The sequence below is a fragment of the Trichoderma camerunense genome (genome assembly GCF_050948025.1).
Source record: "Trichoderma camerunense strain CBS 138272 chromosome Unknown V8C40scaffold_24, whole genome shotgun sequence".
NCBI classification, from domain to species: Eukaryota; Fungi; Ascomycota; class Sordariomycetes; order Hypocreales; family Hypocreaceae; genus Trichoderma; species Trichoderma camerunense.
In genome coordinates, this window is record NW_028145346.1 from 135,523 (window position 1) to 156,217 (window position 20,695).

Consider the following 20,695-nt stretch of genomic DNA (forward strand, 5'->3'; position numbering starts at 1 on the left):
TCCTGCGTGCTATCGTGAGCCGGAATAGGGTCAGAATGGTCATGTACTGAATTTTGTGTCCCCGTGCTCCAGAGTTTCTAAGAAAGTTGCTACATCCTTCAATAACTAGACAGAATAAATTGATTCAACTCGGCACAGGCCTAACGTCATCAAGATTTTCGTTACACTAGTGAGGTTCACTCTTTAAGACCTACTTTGCACTGCCTAAAACTTCTATTTGAGTGAACGAAAAGCTTTTGAGATATACTCAAAGATGATGCAGGCCGTCGTTTTCAAGGGAAAATTACAGGTGAAGGTGGAACAGCGGCATATTCCTAAGATTGAAGATGCTGAAGACATCATCGTCAAGGTCGGATATACAGCGCTCTGCGGAAGGTATTTCCCCCCCTCTCCCCAACTCTGAATGTGCGACATTGGCTGATGCAACGAGGTGATTGGTACAGTGAGCTCCACGTGTTCCGTGGAGATCTTCCCACTAAAACCACCGATTTTATCATGGGACATGAATTTACTGGAGAGGTTGTGGAAGTTGGGTCGGCGGTGACCACTCTCAAGCCGGGAGATAAAGTCATAACGCCGTTTACAATAAGCTGCGGCAAATGTTTCTACTGCAAGCAGGGCTATTCTTCACGGTGTGAGAAGAATCTTCTCTTCGGCTCGCCTCGCCTGGATGGTGGTCAAGCTCAGTATTGCCGCGTTCCCCTAGCCGATGGATGTGTTGTGAAAGCACCTGCCAAAATCCGAGAGCACTTGCTGGTGTTAATGGCCGACATCTACCCGACTGGATATTTTGCAGCTTATAATGCCTTTCGGGGGGCGCAAGAAGAGGTTCATCGCCAGAGTATGGTGTTAGTTGCTGGTTGTGGCCCGGTCGGATTGTGCGCTTTGGTTGCCGCACTCGACTATAAGCCAAGACATATCATCGCCATCGATAGCATTGGATCACGCTTGGAACAAGCTAAAAGATTGGGTGCTGAGCCGTGGGACTACCGCGCGGACATGGATGGTCTCCGGGCACGTGTGATGGAGTTGACGGATGGGCGAGGAGCAGACGTCGCGATTGAAGTCGTGGGACACAGTGATGCCCTTGAAATGTGTTTCAGTCTACTACGGCCCTGGGGTAAGATATCTAGTGTGGGTGTTCACGTGGGTTCGATTCCATGGACTGGGAACCAAGCATTCCACAAGAATCTCAGTATAGATATGGGTCGGTGCCCAGTACGAAGTAAGTTGGGATGATCAGTTTAACATGCGAGAATTAGGCTAACGTATATACTTCCCTCTCAGGTTTGTTTCCTCAAGCGCTTGAAAGCCTCGAGCGCCACCAGGACGACTTGGAGTAAGTATTCTTCGGACGCGATTTGGAAAGGCTCTAACTGATCATGACAGATTCCTGGCAGAAAATACAAAACCCCTGTCCGAGGCAGTCAAATGGTATGATGAGTTCAACAACATGAGAGTGCAGAAGATTATATTCGATGCGAGTAAATAGGCTTCGCTCAGCCTATATCGTTGCTTAGCTGAAAGAGATGAGCAGGCGGGTCACGTCCGGTTTCGAACAATAAAACGACATGTCAATTCTGTTAGAGATCTTTCTGCGAAGAATAGAGAGTAATAAACTCAAAAATAGATGTGGTGCACAACGTTGTGGCTCAGTATAACATGTATGTGCCCTTATGTTAAGAGGAATTCACGCTGGCACTAGTTGAGCTCATCTCTGTTTCCCCCTTCACACGGTGCTTGACATCGTCTCTGAGACATATCTGTCAGCCGCTGTCAGTTGAGAAGGCATTCCATCAGCCCAAGTACCAGTCTGAAAGGGATTTGAAGTATCTGTCAATTACGAAGTACGCATGGCATTTTTAATTGTCGATTGTCCCAATGTTGCACTGCCATATTGAGGACCTGCTAATGGATCTTTGTGTGGACTTTCTCAACGGATTGGGCGAACCATTTTGTGTCAATATGAACCATCATAAGCAATGGGGTTCATTCTTAAAAACTCTTCGAACGCTTAAGTCTACAGTCTTGACTTGTGGATGTGCCTTCATTCTCATGTGAGGGCTGTTGTGGCATGCTCTCAAGAAGCAAACTAGGGCCAATAAAGCCATATAATGGGATAAACTGATAGATGCCATCGGTAGTAACCCCTAACATGACAGCAGTCGCATGACTTTGCCTTTAAGCAGCATCCCTGGTAGCCTTGGGTTGAGAAGCTAACCTCGGGAGAAAATGGTTGCTCTTCGTGGAAAATTTCTGGTCGGTAGCGTGTTTATTATCGGTCAGCTGTGCAGCTATATATATTCACTCATCCTTTGACATACCTTTGAGATATAGGGGACTATCTAGTTGATTCGATGTCTCTGGCCTTAGAGTGAGACTGCCTACGACCTTGACCGTAGTAATGCAGCACACCTAATAAACTAAATACATTGCATATTACTTGTCCTAAGCGTCTAATTGTGAGACTTCTCCGTGATGCATCAGAAGAGTGCGTGATACAAGGATTTTAGATAATCTGCCACACCCTTCTTCTGCTGCGTCTCTTCGACAGCTGATCCAGCGTTCCATCCATCTCGCAACCCCTCATACACGTCAATGTCCTTGATCTTAACGTACATGGGCCTGTGGTCAGGGTGCTTGAACCAACTGTAAACTTTCCAGAATATGTACAAAACCAAAATGACTAGCAGGGCAAGACACGCATTGAAGAAGGTTTTTGCGTTGGGACTCGCTCCGCTCGGAGGCTACCAATCATTAGCGGGTGTATAGATGATTTGATCAAGGGAACTTGAACATACCCATAGAGCTGTATATATTTGTGCACAAAGGCAAATGAAGTTCAGAAAAACCCCAACATAACTTCCCCACACTCCAAATGTTGCTTGGTGGGGTAACTCTTTCGGTGTGTGGCCGTTGAACTTCCACGCACTTCTAAAACGAATGTGTGCAACGCATATGCTCCCATAGATGAAGTACCATGAAACGCCAGTAAGTGCCAAAAGCCACGAGAATAAAACTTCACCACTTGATGTTTTCTCGTTGATAAAAGCGAGCAAGCCAAAAAGAATTTGCAAGACAATGGTCACGACAGGTCTGCCATGGCTATCCACATAGCCGAAAGAGCTGGGCATCATTTTATACATAGCCATGGCCTGAAACGTGCGTGTCGATGCATACATGGCAGAATTTGCCACGCTTAGAACCGATATGGTGATGACAACATTGAATATCGTCGGGAGAACCTTGATTCCCGCTAATTCGATAGCGAGAACAAACGGCGATGCTTTGGTGTTTGCGCCACTGGAACCGAGTAGCACATCGCTGTCGCTTGGGACGATGAGACCCAAAATGAAGAGATTCACCACGTAAAAGAAGGCAATGCGGAAGAAGACTTGTTTCGCCGCCTTGGGGATTTGCTTTCGTGGATCTGCCGTTTCCGCTGCGGCAAGGCCAGTCATCTCCGTGCCACCAAAGGCAAATGAAGCTGTCACAAAGACTGAACAGAACCCTTTGAAGCCGTTACGAAAAGCGCCAGGGTCATGCCAGTACCGAGCCCCGATGTAGCCACGGTCGTCGGTTGGCACACCCCCACAGTTGACTGAAGGCAGGCGAATGTCAGCTTTCTTCCTGTTTTAAGCCCTTTGGGAACTCTCAAAGAATACTCACTGATAATTCCGAGAATGATGAAGCCCATGCATGCTACCATTTTGATCATGCTCAGGACGAACTCGGCTACATGCTCTGAGTTAGCTTCAGTCTGAAAGTCTCAAAATTGGTTGACTAGCCTTCGCCATATCCACGAACTCCGAACAGTTGTATCAGAGACACCGTGACAAGGAACACAGCAATCCAGACACCGATATTGATGTCGTCTCTCCAAAATGAAATCGTGATTCCAGCCGCCGTTATCTCAAATGGAAGAAGACAAAGCCATTGAAACGCGTATTCTGCTCCTATTGCAAAGCCCCTTGATTTCAATCAGCTGGTCATGAACCACTAAAAGGAAGTGAACAGAATGACACAAATCTTACATACCACGATGGATCAATAAAACGAACTATATACGTGTAAAAAGCGCCGTTTACGGGATAGAGAACGGCTAGCTCAGTCAAAGCTTGCATCATGAGATACATCATGATGCCAACAACAATAAAGGATATAAGCTTCACGCGACTGGCTTAGTAGATAGAACTTTAATTCCTGAGGCTTTTTGCTGGTATAACATACCAGAGATGCTGGCCCTCCGGCTGACAAGGCAGATCCGGCACCCACGAAAAGACCAGCTCCAATAGCACCACCTGAAGGTATTAAGATTAACGGTAAGCTTCTCGGCTCGACTTCATATAATTCTAAACGAGAGTTTTTACATACCAATGGCAATCATTTGTACATGGCGGCCTTGCAGGTGCCTCTTGAGCTGTTCAGGCTGTTCTGTAGGACTGTTTTCTTGTTCTTGGAATGATGCGGCCGATTGCCGTTGATCCAGACCTTTCTCCTTATCCCTCGAACCATCGGATGATACTGGGGGTGCGAGGCCATCTTCGGCATCGATTTGGGCGGTAGGTGAGTCGTGAGACATTGTCAACAGGCTGTTCAAGATGTAGAGTAACAAAAAGAAAAAAGCCTTAGAGAATGAAGAGCTCAACACTGTCTGTGTGATAGCAACATGTGCTACATTTATTGGCCTTCGTCAATTCATACAACGGTCGGATTCATCACTAACATCTCAAGTCCTTGATAGGAGATTCATGACGACCCTTGCTAGGCAATGCATTTCAACAGGTATACAGATGTAGTCCACAGGCCAGAAAAAGGTGTAGCTTCCAATCGATAGCGCTCTAGGCCTTGATGGGACTATCTCAAAAACTAGTCGAGGCTCGTTGTCGACTTCCATCCGAAATGGTGGCTTGCTTAAATATGGTTAGGATGATAAGCCCAAACCTGAACAATTGCTGGGTGTGGAGCTCATGCACTCTTCGTCGTGGCTCTCCACTTTCGCTATTAGATGACATCAAGGCTAGCTTGACAGTTCAAACGCCTTGCTTTGGCATGGCGATAAGAGGCGTTCTTTGCATAGAAATGCCCTTTTATCAAGATAAGACATCGGGTCTTCTCCCCATTACGCCACCTCGTTTACGGGGAGCTCACCGATCGGATTTCCAGTATTAATATCTTTCAGTAGGACCCAGAATTGATTAAAACTTTACTCTTTAAGGGATCGGTCAAGGAATAGTCGAAGGATCACTGTGGGAGTCAACGTTCAACATGTCCTCATTCGATTTGACATCGTATCAAGCGTTATCGTTTGACATTTATGCGACTCTCATTGACTGGGAAGCTGGCATCTTCAATCAGCTGGCGCCATTGCTCGGAAGAATCCCGAAGGATCATGAGCTATGGAGTAAAGCCCTCAGAGAAATCAAGACTTACCTGATAATGCAGTACTCTGTCAATGAACATGAGCTGGAAATGCAACATCCCAAGGAGAAATACTCCGCTATTCTAGCAATGGTCTACCAGAGACTGGCCAATCAGCTCGGCGTTCGAGCCACCGAAGAAGAGGCAAAGGCATTTGGCGACGCAATAGGAACGTGGCCGGCGTTCCCGGACACCGTTCAAGCTATGAAGTCACTTGGGAAGTACTATAAGTTGGTGGCACTGAGCAACGTCGACAAAGTATCCTTCTCCAATACACTTTCCGGGTCTCTTAGAGGAGTTAACTTTGACGCTATATACGTTGCCGAAGACATTGGCTCATACAAACCGGACCCGAGGAACTTTACCTACCTAATCGACCACATTAAACAAGACTTCGGTATCGATCGAAACGGCATCTGTCACACAGCACAAAGTCTTACATTTGACCACATTCCGACAGCTACTATGGGCTTCAGACCAGGTGTCTGGATTTCGCGTGGAGGAGGGAGTATGGGAATGGGAGATCTTGATGCTGTGAAAGATAGAGTGAGCCTTGGAGCTGTGTATGAGACTCTCGGGGATATGGCTGTCGCTGTGGAAAAGGCTTTCCAGTCAAGTTCTACTTAGGCGGCATCAGGATTGTGGACATACACAGAATTTCCAGTTACTACCAAAGTTTCTGCTAAGTCAGCCATTGAGAAATGATTGACTGTATTGGTTAGCCACGCAGTTGCGAATTGTAGTTTCTTGTCGATCTTAATGATCTTTATATGTAGTAGTAATACAGTAGATACATGATATTGACCCTGATTGATGTTTTGAACCAATCAAAGGAGCAAGAGATCAAGACCAAGAAATTGCTGAACTTCCCTCCAGTCAATTGCTATTTGACATTGCTTGAGCCCTCTATTTGTCGCCTCCTGCGACCTCTTCTCCCACACAGCGCGAATGACCTCCCTCGCTGTTCGACGATTCTGAATGCCAAGTTGACCAGATATGTCGAACCATTGTTCAACTATTTGTTGATCCTTTACTTCATATGCCTCAACAGCTGCTATGAAGACAGGCCACATGGAGACAGCTCCTCCATGAAGCTGTATGAAAGAGAGTGTGTCTTGAAGAACTGTAGAGACATATTTTACGACACCCTGTGGCGGAACATTTAGGACAGTTCGGAAGAGATATATGATCGCTGCGTTCCTGAATAGTCGCAGATGCAACCGTTGAAGATATTCAGCCCGGTCCTTTCTAGGAGTATTTTCCCAGATTTCCTCGATGTCAAAATGTTCCGTACTCTCTGATGGTGATGTTAGTTCGGCTATGTATTTTTGAATCAGCTCGCCCGGGTTTTCAGGAATGTCCCCTGTAGCCATTCGCTCGGCTAAGAGCCTGATATTGGAGATGACTTGTAAGACCTGACCAGAAGATCCTATAGTGAAGCCAAATTCACACTTTGAGGAGACACCCCCCAATAAGGTATCTGTAATAGAGGATCGTTCTCTTCTGTGAGTGTTGGATGTTTGTGCAATCTCGAACGAAAGGGCAAGACTCTGAGATATGACCCAAGATCGTGATGATTGCGCCCACGGTTGCTGTCCTAAGAACTTGGTCACCATGCCTCCTGCGCCACCAAAGTGGTCACGCCAGGGTAACCTCTGTCGAGCATAAGCCTGCAATTGGTCAATCACTTTAAACATAAATAATCAAGATATAGTAACGACTTACTCCTGTAATAACCAGGGTATAAAGCGTCGCCATGCAAGCATCGTATTCTTCTTCTGTTGAAGAGCCCAAGCACTGGTATAGTTTATGCAAGGAAGCCCCATAATGCTCGAGCCCTTGAGCGGTTTTCTTTGGACCATCATCATTCGTATCGCCATATAAATTTGCTAGATTGAAGGCTGCTTGTGCCAATATCGCATGGTATAGAGCGCAAGACGCCGGTGATGTATCTTGTAAGGCTGTGGACGGGTACACTGACTTCCACGGGTTGTCCGCATCATCAACCGGAACCATCAGCGGCGCCACCCAAGTCATATAATGATAGAATACTGCAGCGTCGTCTGAGTTCGACCGGAAAGTATTCGGTATCGGCGAAATTGAGCGGGGTATTTGGCTTTTCTTAGGCAAGGCTGCGATGCTATCCGTTACATCTCGTATTTCGTTACCCAAATTTATGAGCTCTTCCTCACAACGTGCGTACAGATCCGGGAGGCAGTCCAATGTGTCCAATAATATGGGCGAATCAAGGGTAATCGATGAATGCCGATGAGAGCCCACGATGTCAGAAAAAGGTTCCAAGCATGTTAATTCGTCGAATGGGAAATTGCCGACATATACGCCTTCGTCGAAGAGAGCACAATCTGACTTTTCTGACAATCCCGACTCTTCATGGATATCTCTTCTATTGACACGATGATGCGGTTGAACGAGGTCTTCATATGGGGAGTTTTTAGGACTTGTGTGGTTATTGGAAGTCTCAAATACCGTAAAGGGATTCGCCTCAAGCTGGCCTATCTGTGTTCCGCTGCCGTCAATATCTCCATCGATCAGCCTCTCTAGCTGCTCGTCATCCAGGATTGGCCAGCCATCCCACGTATGAGCTGAGTCAAGTGAGCGTCGAGATAAAGGCGGGTATTTCCCTGTGGAAGGGTCGACCCAAACCAATTCGACGCTGTATCCCTCGCATGCCACGCTGTGCTTCCGACATGGTGTGCATCCCGGCACAACGCCGTCGCATCTAACTCGTCGCCGGCGGCATGTCCAGCATGCTGAGAAAGTTCTCCTCACGCGTTTACGGGGAGGAGACATTGTGAAATTATACAAGGAAGAAATAGGGTTGTGACAATGATCGTTTCATACTCAGCTGTGCGTTTACCGGTCTTCCGAGTATGAGGAGAAAACAAATTGGAGTAGTCCGTCCGGGTCGCAGATTTGGGGGAGGGTGTGGAATATGGCTGGGGTCCATATCTTTCCATCCACTTCCCCGCGTCACTAATGGCAGCCACAAAACCTCGGCCAACGCTAACTTGTAGACGGGCTGCTTCTTCTGTGGGGAGCTGATAAGCTATATCCATTCAAAGCACCAAGCACCTGTAGGCAATGACTCCTGTGGCTAATTTCGAGGTTATAGAGCCTTCTTTGAGCTTTAGACTCACTGTAGAACTTCTTATCCTCCAGCAGAGTACACCATTCAAAAGCTCGGCGTCAGTACTAGATAATCGCATGTTAATCATGCTGCCGTGTTCCGCTAAGAGCCCCTTTAGCGACTCCGCAAGGACTCCTCTGCACAACTCCATCTGCTGAGCCTTCGAGTAAGTGATTTCGGAAATATCTCGAATGGCTCCAATCACAGAGATGGGGTAAACCTTCTTTTCAATTGAAATTCCCGTCAGGTCTTAGGCTTCTACCAAGCCCATTGATAACGTCGACTGTTTGTTTGTTGTATTCGGAATATTCTTGTTGAACATACCGGTGTACACAATCTGCTATTCACTGGAATCGAAAGCACAATTATACGTCTTTTACAACTAAAGGCGCCAGTTTTCATCCACTCAGTTGGGTATCTTCTTGTGGTCATGATGTCGGCCGTCAGCCTGTAGTGGCTAAAAAGACCATGTGGACTAAGTCAAGATGCCATAATCTCGCCGGCTATACAAATTGCTCGAATTCATTAGCGATGTTGATTAAATGGCTGAAGAACTTACAAGGTAGTTTGCTGAGCTTTGGACAGTTTCATTATGAATGGCAGCGAGGTTCTCTTGGGGGACGCTATCTAACACCTTGTCGGGTTTCTCTGCGTTATAAGACGGGGATATAACCTGACCGCGCAATGCGTTCGCAGTCATAGTGTTCGTGGTGGTCACTGGAGTTCGGAGAAATAGAAGATACTAAAGCACTTTTGCGTCTGCTTCTTTGTGTCGCAACGGAAATGGGAACGACATTTTCGTTTGCACTGGAATTGGTTAGTCACAGAACATTTCTCCTTTGACTATTGCCAAAGTAGTGATCTCTTTTCCAACCGGAATCTTGTTGTACCGACTGAGTCCCAACAGCTTCCAACCAGTTGCAAGAGCACCCGTCATCGCTTCTCGGATCCGCGGATTGCAACGCCCGTATACTCCGTGGCTATATACATTCGAGAAGTCGGTGTATAATTGTTCATCTGTTGCCTCTCGAGGTGGGTCATTACTCAACACGAATACGACAGGAAACAGCTCCGAACGTATTTTCTAATATTGCCACCTGGTAAAGAAGAATTTTATTTAACGTAGAGCTGCAAAACCTGTAAGTACGGGTTGCGTATTGAGAGTAAATATTGGCCAATAAGACAGAAACGCAATTCTCAAGTTCGATGCTCTCAAGCACATCGTCTTCTCTGCTAGTCAATGCCTATAGTTTAGATGTTTCTACTCTTAGAATGAAATCTTGCATAAAAATTGGAGATAGCCTTCTTTAGATCTTGAGCGGAAAAAGCCCTGAGTTCTATGATGGCAATTCCATGGAGTTAAGCTCCTATAGCTAATCCTGGGGAGAATTCGCAATGCAAGATTATTGCTACCACCTGCTTATGATGGCAATATTTGCCGAGGTGCGCGTGAGATGCCTAACTAGTGGCTGTAAGCTGTCGTTACGAAACATTAGGTAGTACTAGGTAGTCTCCCTTGTCGTATCAGCACATGCTCCTACAAAGGTAAACGTAGCCTTAACTAGCTAGTAGTGCAACCAGTAGTTGAACTAAGCAATGGCACAAAAGCTGGCGCACGCATTCCTCGTTCTGAGTTGCCTTCCATTACATAAGTGGATCTTACGGTATGACCAGTAGTAATCCAGACTATTCTACTTGACCAAGGTAGTACTGTTGCCAAGGGGTTAGTGCTGCCGTCATTTTACCGCTCTTAACGGCGAAGGGTTGGGTACTCGTACACAACCCATACCCTTACAAGATGAAAAGTAATCCGTGAGTAAATCCGGATTACTCTCATTCTTGCAACCAGATGCGAAAATCATAGATAAATAGGCAGATTCAAGGGGTTGTAGGGTTTGCGAGATACAGTGACAAACAATGTCTTGATTGTTTTGCGCCGTACGACTACATAAGGTGTACACTGTATTTAGTTAAAAGGCAAGCGACACCTGGAGAGCACAGGAGTGAACTTTTATCAGACGTTAGATAGTGTCATTTCCTAGACCATTTCCGTGTTGTGAAATATGTCTATAATACGTAAAGAGCAATAAAATATGCCCCTGCGCTTTGATGGCCTTAATACGACACTATGGTTAGATATATATAACCGAGTTTTGCGTTCTATTCAGACCGTGAATAGGTAACTATCTTTTGAGTTGACTACCTTAAGTACACTTGCCGAAATTCATGGCAGGATTGTTCATATATGGTAAGTGATGAACAACAATATTCAGTCACTTGTTCATTCAGAGTACACCATGAGCGTAAAGTTATTTATTTTTACTAATTGAGTCGTTTTGGAGCACCATAAACACGTTGGTAGAATAACGTTTAGACGGATATGTCCCATGTAGGATGATTAAGCCCTGACATGATACTCGGACCATCAAGCATGCTATTGACAATGCAACAAAACTTTGCCCACATAATTGATTGAGTATCAACGTTTGCCCTCAGTGGCGTTTAAGGTTGTATCAATATTTCTCTGAATATTTCATGTATAAATACGGATGGGCAGTAAAGGAACTGTTGGAGCTGTTAAAATACAACGAGATGAAATCGCAGCGCATTCAGAAGAAATTTTATGATCCCAGATGATAGAAGTAAACTGATTGGCTATTAAGGCGTACACATCTTGCTTATGCTTTTTTCCTATTATGTTTCGGCCTCCCTGAATGTAGTATTCACCTTACTGTTCTCATACCCACGCACGTTGATTAGTTTCTTTCCAACCTTTTGACTTACCATGTAACTGCTATATTAAGATTGCAACACCTTGTTTGTCAGCATGCTGCATCGGGCCGATTAAGCTTCTTACGTGCGGCCGCGCAAGGGATCCAATTGCAACATAGTCCTTTTAGGCAGCTGGCTAAATAAGCAACGTTAGAATGTTGTGCTTTCAATGAGACATTGCCTTCAAGAGGATAAGTTGATATAAGACGAAGTGTATCATATCGGGGTATTAACTGGCCGCGTCTGCCTTCTATTGTTCCGAAGATCCCTATCCCGGTAGATCAACGTTAAAGTTATTTATAAAGTACAAGGCTGTAAATCTATATAATAGGGTCCTTATTGCCGTGGACATGATGTTGTTTCTTCTCGACCGTTTTTTTTTCGATCAACCTATTCTCCCCTTCAAGCTTAAATAAAGTTTAAATAATTAACACTCATCAAAATGCGGTCTAACCTCTTTGCTCTGGCTTTTGCCGCTGTCGGTGTCAGTGCTGCTCCGGCTGCCGACACTACCACCCTCACCGCGGACCAGGCCACAACCATCCTCAAGAGTCTTATTGACTCTCTCCAAGCCGCTGGAGATCTTCGAGCCTCTCTGCAGAAAGCCACTCCACAGTTTACTGAGGAAAATGCTGCTTCTCCTTATCAGGTGCGTTCAGAGAAAAGCGAGAAGTACTGTGGGAGTAGCTAACACTGAAGAAATAGGCTCTTGCAGACAGCTTCATCAGCACATTGAACCTCTTGCCGCCCAGCAACAACGGCGACTTTGACATCGGCCCCGCCACTGATGCACAAGCTGCTACGATTTGCTCTTTGGTTCCCAAGTTTGAGGCTGCTGGTACTCATGCGAGCGATACGCTTATTAATGTGCCCGGATTCCAAGACGACAATACTGGCCCTGCACGTACGGCGGCACTCAACTTGGGCTTTGCATTGGATAATCTAGGTTGGCAGTTGAACATGTTTCACTGGGGCTTTATTAACTCTGGTGCGGCACTTACATGTGACAAGGCTACCCAGGATGCCTTTTACACTGTACCCAACTTGCTTATGAATGCTGGCGATGCTATCATCTACTAGGAGGTACTACAGCAGGTACTTGATTCAAATTTTAGATGGGTATATATTCGAATATTATGTCACTTATATGTATTCTCTTCGGCCTAGCCTCCATGTCCTTTCACAGGCTCCCATGTGTCCCAAGCCAAAATAGCCTTTTGTAATTTCGTTACGTTCAATTTTTTGGTCGTTGAACCTAACTTGTTGTCTTGTTGTCTCGTTCAGCTTCTGCAGACGAGTGGCACGCTCCGACTGACCGACCGCAAAACCGGAACGTGCCACTTGTTTTCGGCATTTGCCCTGCGATAATCCCAGCGCTATTGGTTTGCGAAATGCGGGGTAAAAGATCCACAGCGTCTCCCTGTTGGTTGTTGCGAGATGTACGGAGAACAGAGCAGTAGTAGCAGCAGTCTATGTTTAATTTTTGAGAAATTTCTTCAATAATCTGCAATGTAATTGAGTTATAGAAATACTGCTGCTGGTTGTATCTTGGTGGAAAATTTAACATGCTGTGTGGTGAGAATACTGAAGACACTTTTACCTGTCTCTCTGTCTGTTCCAGTTTAGTGATTGCAGGTTACATATTGTACACCGAGCTTACCGCTGTATTTCGTATCGCAGAAGCACTCTCATTACTCTAGCCCGTTGCTCTTTAGTGTTTGGTAATAAACCAGCAGGCACAAGTGCTGATATAGATAACATTTGTTTTCCCCCTTTTGCGAGGAGAGCTATTAGAGAATGTGGTTCGTTATGTGTTTCACAAGATTCGCCTCCCACGCAGCAACACAACGTCGAAAAGTGGCGCTCTAGCCATGCGCGCGAGCGACTTGCGGTTCAACCGCAACGTTTGCGGCTATTCGAGCAATGTAAATAATTAGGATCCTGAATTTTAACATGCTGAGATATCTTCTTGCCAAAAAGTTCGGCACTTCTTTCACCTGCAAGTTGTAGGGGCCGATATATGGCACATTTGTGAGGGAGAAGATGGCTGAAAGTGTAGGTCCCAATTGGATATGCCATATTCCCCCCGGTTCTGGACGCGCCACCCCGGATTAGAGGAGATGGATCATTAAAAGTAACCAGCTAGACCCAATAAGTACTGGAAGTTATTAACTTTTCGCCCCGCAGTCCCCAGGTCTTCTAGCAATGTTTTTATTTGTCTTATCCTGTACGAAGTTGCCTCCAATAACACCTCTCTTCCACAGCAATGCATGCTAAGGGTTGAAATCGGTTCTCCTAGCAATGTCTCCGCCAAATAATCGAGGAGTTCTCTCTCATTCACTACAATGCCCTCATTGTACCAAAGCGTTCTCTCGCCCGAGTCACCTCGATCGGCATCAATTAACTCATCTCCCCCCGAGCCTGAAAGCCGTCCTACCATGTCCTCGCTGTGACAAGTCGTTTTCGAGACGCGACGTTTTGTTTCGCCATTTGCGTGCCTCTCATTTAGTGAAGCAGCCAAACATTAAACGGTCGATGAGAAAGTCGTGTTATCGTTGTGTCATCAAAAAGCGGAAATGCGAACGAGCACGACCCTGTGGAGGGTGTATTGAGTCCCAGGTTCCGTGTGAGTACGCATCGCCAGAACCTGGAGAATCGGGGTTTAAGAACATCGATATGCCACAACAATCGAAGAAAGACTCACAGCCGCCTCTCTCGGCACAAGAAGGGCGAGAACTGGATGATCTCGAGTTTGGTGGTATCTCATCGAGATTGAGTCCACCTGAAGCTACACATGACGAACTTTTCCCACACGCCCTGCAAACTCCAGTATCTTACTCTGGGGATGAGCCTGCTGCCTCATCCTGCTGCAATATCTCTCAAGATGGATCTTTTCACTCGATACCTGCAGAACTTTCTCCTACACTGCCGTCTAGCTCAACTATATTTCCCGTCTCACAGTCTGTTGCTGGCGAGATATTTTCGCATGTCAATGACTACATCCCTGGAAATGAAGAGGGAGTACCCTTGACTTATCCATTTTCTGGTTTGCCTGACTTTCGGACGACTGGTCTTGACTGGCTTAGTGTTGATATGCCCAACTTTGGTCTCAACTCTGAACCATGGGCCATTGCAAGTATTTTGAACCACCCCGACACCCAGTCGCCTGCCAGTTCGAATCAATCTGGGTTTGGCACAGAAAGAATTATTTCACCCCATTCTTATCAGCCTCGCACCCCGCCGACTGCCATAGGCAGAACAGGAAATTCGGTGAATAGCCACAATCTGCATCCAGTAGAATCCAGCTATACAGGACAACCTTGGCCATTTGACCAAACCAGAGATTCCCCTCCTCATAGGTACTCTCTGCCACCCCTAAGAGACATTCTCAGAAGCACCTCAGGTAACCGAAACAAGCGCCTGAACAGTCTGGTGTCATTTCTTTCCGACGGCTATCTTCCGAATCTATCGTCAGTGGAAGATAGTAACGCCCCTCAGGTATTTGGCGATTTACACAGACTACTTGATCTTTATTTCTCGCGATTTCACGATATCCAACCGATTATCCACCGGCCAACTTGGAACATGTTTTCTTGTCCGACAATTCTTCTCACCTCAATGGCTTGCGTGGGAGCGCTGCTCTCAGATGATGAACAGGATACAGAGCTTTCATCGATGCTTAGTGAAATCTGCTTACCAATGATTTCATGGCTAGTAAGTCATTTACTGCACTGGACAAAGTAAATCATCCGCGATTGCATGCACTAAACAAGTATAACATAGGGTGCTACAGATGGAGGGAATTACCGAGACATCTCTTATCTTAACGCGCTCTGCCTGCATCAAATCTACTCTCTCGGATCCGGAAATAGACAACTCTATCAAAATGCTGACCGTTCCAGAGGTGTTTTGATTGGAAGTTTGCGAGGCATGGGCCTTTTAGGCTCCTCATCATGGGGCATAATAGACGAAACCCAAGACAGTGCTGAACTACCTGGGGCTGAAAACGACATGGGGCTTTTGAATCGTCAATGGGTATCTTGGGTTAGCCAAGAACACGAACGCAGGGCAGCTTGGGCCGCATTCGAATACGATTGCAGCCTCTGTACTCTTACCAGCCGCCGAGGCGCTATTGACCTAAGCGAACTGCCTCGAAAGTTGCCCTGTAACGAATCACTATGGGGGGCTACCTCAGCACAAGCTTGGTTGGCACTCCGATCACATCTAAGTATCTCCCCAAGCCTTTCAGATACTCTGAAAGACATATTCTCAGGGAAACAGATAAGCAATTCGCTGGGGACATGGGCTCGAAGACTTTGCTCGCAGGTCATAGGGCGCCTCTTGTGGGATTTGAAGCAGCTAGAGGTAGTGGCAATGCCGGAGCATTTCGGTCTTCCATCCCTCCTCGGTGCGCACCAACAATCCAAAAAACTTTTACTGCGCTCTCTTAATCACTTACTTGGCTCCATGTCCTCTCCGTCCAACACTCCTGAGCTGATTAGTTACAAGTAAGTAACATTTTGACAAGTTCATAGAAGAACAAGCTAATAACTGATAGCATATCTGGCCTCCTTTGCAACTACTCCCACCTCTATGCTGCTGAGGATATCATGGATGCCATTGTCTACATAGTTCGCCATCACATATCGCAGGATTGTTCAAAGAGTCTATATAACGTAGAAGTCGCCCAAATGAGGTTGAGATCCGCATTCACACAAGACGCTCAAAAGGGCAGAATGCTCCTCTGGCACGCGGCACAAATCGTTGGCATCGCTAACGAGTATCTGGTGTCGGCGCCATGCGAAATCATGCGCGTGTTCATGGCTTATATCTTCATATTGGCTTATTCCACATATGGCCCACGGTTTGCGTCTTCTGCCAACGATCAAGTACCTCTGCGGCTGGACCTTCCATGTCACGAGAACACATCTCGAAAGCGCTCTGTTAAGGACTGGGTCAGCACAGGAGGGCCGGCAGGTTTAGGGTCTATCAGGAATGTATTTGACGACGGCTGCGCCTCTCATTTGAGTCGTGACGCGCAAGTTTTAATGCAACGATTACGTTGTTGGGGATTGGCAGGCAAATTTTGCAAAATTCTTCATGTTTTCGAGACTAGGGGTTTTTAGATAGATGTCGTATCATAGTTCCCATGCTAACAGTATTGAGTACTTATCGAACAAGCTCCATAACACATGAAGTAAACTATGTAATGATGCATCAAAAAATAGCGATACAGTTTGGAGGGCTGCTTACCCCACCAGGCATATTGAGTGGTGATGCAACGACAAAGAACTCCCATCTCTGTTCTTCCTTGCAAATTCGACTGAGCTCCTCCAGGTCAAACAATTCTCCAACGGGCATACCCCAACCAGCAATTAAATACTCGTGGAGAAATACACCGGGTGCATCTCCCTGGTCTCCATTGCGCCGGTATGATTGCTTCGGAGGATAAACCTCGAAGGATATGGCATCACTCGCAACAGCAGAGAATCTTGTATTCCAAATCCATTTTAGAACATCTTCCGTGCCTTCAACACCTGCATGGAGAGGGTTTGAACTCTGCGCATAAGCAAGCTTATCCGCCGGAGTCATTTTGGTATCCCACTCTTTCGTAACTCCGATGCGAACAAAGAGAATATCACCGGGGCGGAATTTGATGTTTTCTTCCTTTGCAATGTCGAGAAGAACTTCCAGTGATACTCCATGGTCGGAAAAAGTGCTGTACTCTATCCCATGTCGCTCCGCATACGAAACATAGTCAAGGAGCACGCCTCGACCGCATATACCCTGTTTTGCCCAATGTTGTATCCCAATGCGCGTATTCTTTCGGTCTTCAATCTCTGCCGAAGTGACACCGCCGTAGAATAGTCGCTGTTTGGGATTGTCTTTTGTGGGAAACGGAGCTGAGAAGTGGCGCAGCCCATCCCACTGCGAAGACTGCTGTGGATTGAACACATAGAGGTCGTCAAAAGCAGTACCATTAAGTAGAGGAATGATGTGATGCTGTGCCGGGGCTCTGTTAAAATTGGCGACATCTAGTTTTGTTAAGTCCCAGTTAAGGGAAATGCGACGGCCAGTCTTGATGCATGATGCAGCAGCAGATGCCACGACATCAGGGGTGAGGAGGACAAGGCGGCCCAAGCCTTCTTCGGCAGATTGAGAAGGAAATGGCCAGACCTGGCGGGGATTTGGGAGACGGTCGAAAGGTAGGGAATTCAGGTTAACGGGAATCTCTGGGGATTCCTGTAACAATGCAATGGGTTCAATATCTGATATAGAATGTGTATGCATCTTTATGATATAATTTTGAGAGGAGTTCAAGAAGATAGCTTACAATGTTATCATCACCTTCGTGAGAGGAAATTATTGATCGGGAGCTCTTTCAAATCACCAGTTCTCATTCCAAGGACCCTTACCGCAACCCCCCGCTTCTCCGCAAATTAGCAGACGGAAGCTATCTGCTCCCCAGGCGGAGTGTACCACCTCGTCTACGCGTTGGCGTGGGTATCCCCACCTCCAGCATTTCGATAGAGTGGTACGCTCCGAGCTGCTTGCCACTGAGCTGTGCACGCGCTTGGCGCAATGGTTTCATGCTGCGTTACCACGCTTGATTAGTCCAGAACATGTGTGACCAGAGCGATGCGTTTGCATTCCTCCCTTCCTGTCTCAGGAGTATAATGATGCCATGGAGCCCCTTCCGTCCCCAGCCTTCTAATAGCATTGCCGTTTTCCTTTTACACTACACAATTTTCAGATATACCAAAGAAGAGAAAGCGATAACAACTGCAGTATATGATATTGGCCACGACTGGGCCGGACAGCTTTGATTCAGCGTCTTCAAAATGGTCGTCTCCCATGCTACACTCTACAATCGCCTAGTGACCGTCGCGGTCGCTTTTGGCTCTCTTGTAAGTCTCCCGCTACTAGATCAAGTATGTCAGAAGATTCTAAGATGTTAGACATACGGATACTGCTCTTCAATTATTGGCAGTACGATTGGCCAGCCGGGATGGTATGCCTACTTTGACCTTCCCTCAAGTGGCACTCCTGGTTATGCAACAAAAACCACTTCGTCAATTGCTACCGCCAATGGTATATATAGCGCGGGCGGTGCTGTTGGCTCTCTATTTATTATGTGGGCGGCATCGGCTCTGGGAAGGAAGCAGTCGATCCAAATCGGGGGGTTCTTCGCTCTCCTGGGGGGCGCTCTTCAAGGGGGTGCCGTGAATATCGGGTACGTTGGCTTGACTTTACTATTCATAATAATCCGGTTTGAAGATGTTAAGCTAATTGTACCTATTTAAAAATCTCAAGTATGTTTCAGGCAGGACGCTTTCTGGCAGGTGTCGGCATTGGCATCCTGGTAACAGTATGCCCTATGTATATGAGCGAGTTGGCACCACCTGAGAAGCGCGGCTGGCTGGTCGGTCACCACGCAATTTTCGTTGTCTTTGGATATATGCTTTCAAGTTGGCTTGGATTTGCGTGCTACTTTGCCACAGCCCAACAGCCGGACTTTGCATGGCGCTTCCCTCTCTGCATGCAATGCTTTGGCCCTCTGGTGCTGCTAGTAGCATCACTTTGGATCCCAGAATCACCTCGGTGGCTTTTGCAGAAAGGCAAGCTAGAAGAAGCATGGATAGTTGTGTTGAATCTCAGAAGGTCGCCAGAAGACCAAGAAAACATGGCTGCGAAAGAGGAACTCTACCAGATCCGAGCCCAGATTACACTTGACGCTGCGAGGCTAAAGGCTATTGGATGCGGGCCATGGATGGCGGTGATCAAGAAGAAAAGTTACCGGAAAAGAATGATTATTGGATTTCTAACCCAATGGGGTGCCGAATTTGCTGGACCTCTTATCATTGTGAGTCTACTCTCTTCCATTGTTAGCATCCGTCGCTAATTTGACAGAATAATTACTCGGTCATATTATATACCAATCTGGGTCAAACGGGTTACATGCCTCTATTGCTATCCGCACTCTGGCTCACCACCGCCGGCTTGATATACAATCCATTTGGCGCGTGGCTACATGATAAAGTCAATTCGCGAAGGTGGATGTTTATGGTTGGTCTATTCGGCTGTTTAATTACCACCAGCGGGCTCGCAGCCTGCGTGGCCCAATTCGCAGGGACATCGAACAAGGCTGGCAATGCAGCGGGAGTGTTCTTCATTTTTCTATACCTTGCATTTCAAGGGTATGTTGTTGTATACAATACTAAAAGTCCATCCATTCTTTGAGAAAAGACCATTGGCTAACGGATGCTAACAGAACCGGTTGCGATACGACGATGTATATATATGTTGCTGAGATCTTTCCTACGGAAATTCGTCCTATTGGCATGGGGTTCTCTCTTTTCGGACAATTCTCCAGCACTATCATTCTCCTACAAACTGCGCCGATTGGAATCGTCAATGTTGGCTGGAAATACTATCTTGTCATCATCATCTGGTGTATCTTCTTCATCCCAGTCGTGTATTTCTTCTTTCCTGAAACAGCTAAGCTGTCATTGGAAGAAATATCGGCACGCTTCGGGGACGATGTTGCAGTCCATGTTACTGACGTCCCAGATGAAGAGCGCAGAGAGCTGGATGACTTTTTGAAAGGAAAAGATGTTGTTCACCTGGAGGAATCGCGAGACCCAAGTGGTGGTGGTAGCATAAAGTCTTAGCAAGAACGAGATTAGCTATATCGCCGCATGCATGTAGCTCGAATTGACCAAAACCTAATAGGATCTATGACAAATGGATCGAATAAAATGTTGAGAAGTCTCTCCTGCGACGACAACAATATGGGGTGATCTTTTAAATTTAGAAATACTTCTCGGTATTGGCGGCACTGATAGCCCAGGCATTGATGTGGTGATTGAGTCTCCGGGCTGTACCGCTGCTCCCTCGGATGAAAGTGTACCCAATTATATTCCGCGGGGTATTCTGATGGGGATCCCACCGGAGCGCTGAAGCTCTACTTTCCCACCACGCCTAGAGGAATTATTACTGCGACATACCGCAAGATGTCCTCTTTTGATCTCGTTTGGGAGATTGGGGTCGTTATTTCATCATCGGCAAATGTTTTGTCTCCACCTATACGTTCTGGCGAATTTAAAAATAGGCACAGAAGGAGTAAACAAGAACATGTATAACTACATCATACTGTTCAAGATATAGCTTGTCGTAGGTCTTTCCCAAATACATGAGTCTATGCTAGTATGCTGCGACTAAACAAATTATTTCCTCCTTATTAAAATTGTATTCATTAATATTACTTTCTGAGGTTCAACTTCCAGCTAGTAGTGAGCTCTCACAGCCGCATGGGGAAAATCTTGAATACATGAATCACGGTCATTTGAATGG

At 46.3% G+C, this 20,695-nt stretch overlaps 8 protein-coding genes across 8 annotated transcripts; 5 read left to right on the forward strand and 3 right to left on the reverse strand.

Moving 5' to 3' along the window:
• Positions 1 to 253: 253 nt before the first annotated feature.
• V8C40DRAFT_283591 (alcohol dehydrogenase family protein) lies at positions 254 to 1,552 on the forward strand (the record flags this gene model as incomplete). Its single annotated transcript, XM_083221984.1, has 4 exons — positions 254 to 375; positions 444 to 1,225; positions 1,288 to 1,339; positions 1,390 to 1,552. The coding sequence occupies 4 exons, from the start codon at positions 254 to 256 to the stop codon at positions 1,490 to 1,492; spliced, it is 1,059 nt and encodes a 352-aa protein (XP_083068042.1). The 3' UTR covers positions 1,493 to 1,552.
• Positions 1,553 to 2,332: 780 nt separating this feature from the next.
• Positions 2,333 to 4,582, reverse strand: V8C40DRAFT_283593 (AAT family amino acid transporter; the record flags this gene model as incomplete). Its single annotated transcript, XM_083221985.1, has 8 exons — positions 2,333 to 2,747; positions 2,802 to 2,961; positions 3,010 to 3,601; positions 3,670 to 3,735; positions 3,804 to 3,970; positions 4,039 to 4,166; positions 4,231 to 4,301; positions 4,375 to 4,582. 8 exons carry the CDS (start codon positions 4,580 to 4,582, stop codon positions 2,484 to 2,486), a joined length of 1,656 nt encoding a protein of 551 aa, XP_083068043.1. The 3' UTR covers positions 2,333 to 2,483.
• Positions 4,583 to 5,219: 637 nt separating this feature from the next.
• On the forward strand, positions 5,220 to 6,092 carry V8C40DRAFT_283599 (Haloacid dehalogenase-like hydrolase domain-containing protein). Its single transcript, XM_083221986.1, has one exon. The coding sequence runs from the start codon at positions 5,269 to 5,271 to the stop codon at positions 6,046 to 6,048; it is 780 nt and encodes a 259-aa protein (XP_083068044.1). The 5' UTR covers positions 5,220 to 5,268; the 3' UTR covers positions 6,049 to 6,092.
• A 156-nt stretch (positions 6,093 to 6,248) lies between these two features.
• On the reverse strand, positions 6,249 to 8,232 carry V8C40DRAFT_277901 (Zn(II)2Cys6 transcription factor; the record flags this gene model as incomplete). The annotated part of the gene is made up of 3 exons (XM_083221007.1): positions 6,249 to 7,091; positions 7,147 to 7,608; positions 7,852 to 8,232. 3 exons carry the CDS (start codon positions 8,230 to 8,232, stop codon positions 6,249 to 6,251), a joined length of 1,686 nt encoding a protein of 561 aa, XP_083068045.1.
• Positions 8,233 to 11,724: 3,492 nt separating this feature from the next.
• V8C40DRAFT_283601 (uncharacterized protein) lies at positions 11,725 to 12,421 on the forward strand (the record flags this gene model as incomplete). Its single annotated transcript, XM_083221987.1, has 2 exons — positions 11,725 to 11,990; positions 12,047 to 12,421. Exons 1-2 carry the CDS (start codon positions 11,784 to 11,786, stop codon positions 12,419 to 12,421), a joined length of 582 nt encoding a protein of 193 aa, XP_083068046.1. The 5' UTR covers positions 11,725 to 11,783.
• Positions 12,422 to 13,587: 1,166 nt separating this feature from the next.
• On the forward strand, positions 13,588 to 16,467 carry V8C40DRAFT_283603 (transcription factor domain-containing protein; the record flags this gene model as incomplete). The annotated part of the gene is made up of 3 exons (XM_083221988.1): positions 13,588 to 15,055; positions 15,125 to 15,849; positions 15,900 to 16,467. Exons 1-3 carry the CDS (start codon positions 13,643 to 13,645, stop codon positions 16,465 to 16,467), a joined length of 2,706 nt encoding a protein of 901 aa, XP_083068047.1. The 5' UTR covers positions 13,588 to 13,642.
• Positions 16,426 to 17,694, reverse strand: V8C40DRAFT_257270 (uncharacterized protein). The gene has a single exon (XM_083218457.1). It carries the CDS (start codon positions 17,630 to 17,632, stop codon positions 16,559 to 16,561), a length of 1,074 nt encoding a protein of 357 aa, XP_083068048.1. The 5' UTR covers positions 17,633 to 17,694; the 3' UTR covers positions 16,426 to 16,558.
• A 276-nt stretch (positions 17,695 to 17,970) lies between these two features.
• V8C40DRAFT_283607 (general substrate transporter) lies at positions 17,971 to 20,020 on the forward strand. The gene is made up of 5 exons (XM_083221989.1): positions 17,971 to 18,249; positions 18,301 to 18,575; positions 18,656 to 19,205; positions 19,253 to 19,539; positions 19,614 to 20,020. Exons 1-5 carry the CDS (start codon positions 18,184 to 18,186, stop codon positions 20,011 to 20,013), a joined length of 1,578 nt encoding a protein of 525 aa, XP_083068049.1. The 5' UTR covers positions 17,971 to 18,183; the 3' UTR covers positions 20,014 to 20,020.
• The last annotated feature ends 675 nt before the right edge of the window (positions 20,021 to 20,695 follow it).

Excerpts from the sequence above, each read along its gene's own strand:
- V8C40DRAFT_283599 (XM_083221986.1), top strand. The coding sequence starts at position 5,269 with ATGTCCTCATTCGATTTGACATCGTATCAAGCGTTATCGTTTGACATT.
- V8C40DRAFT_257270 (XM_083218457.1), bottom strand. The coding sequence starts at position 17,632 with ATGCATACACATTCTATATCAGATATTGAACCCATTGCATTGTTACAG.
- V8C40DRAFT_283607 (XM_083221989.1), top strand. The coding sequence starts at position 18,184 with ATGGTCGTCTCCCATGCTACACTCTACAATCGCCTAGTGACCGTCGCG. Across the intron at positions 18,250-18,300 it reads CGGTCGCTTTTGGCTCTCTT|ACATACGGATACTGCTCTTC; the intron begins GTAAGTCTCCCG and ends CTAAGATGTTAG. Across the intron at positions 19,540-19,613 it reads CTATACCTTGCATTTCAAGG|AACCGGTTGCGATACGACGA; the intron begins GTATGTTGTTGT and ends GGATGCTAACAG.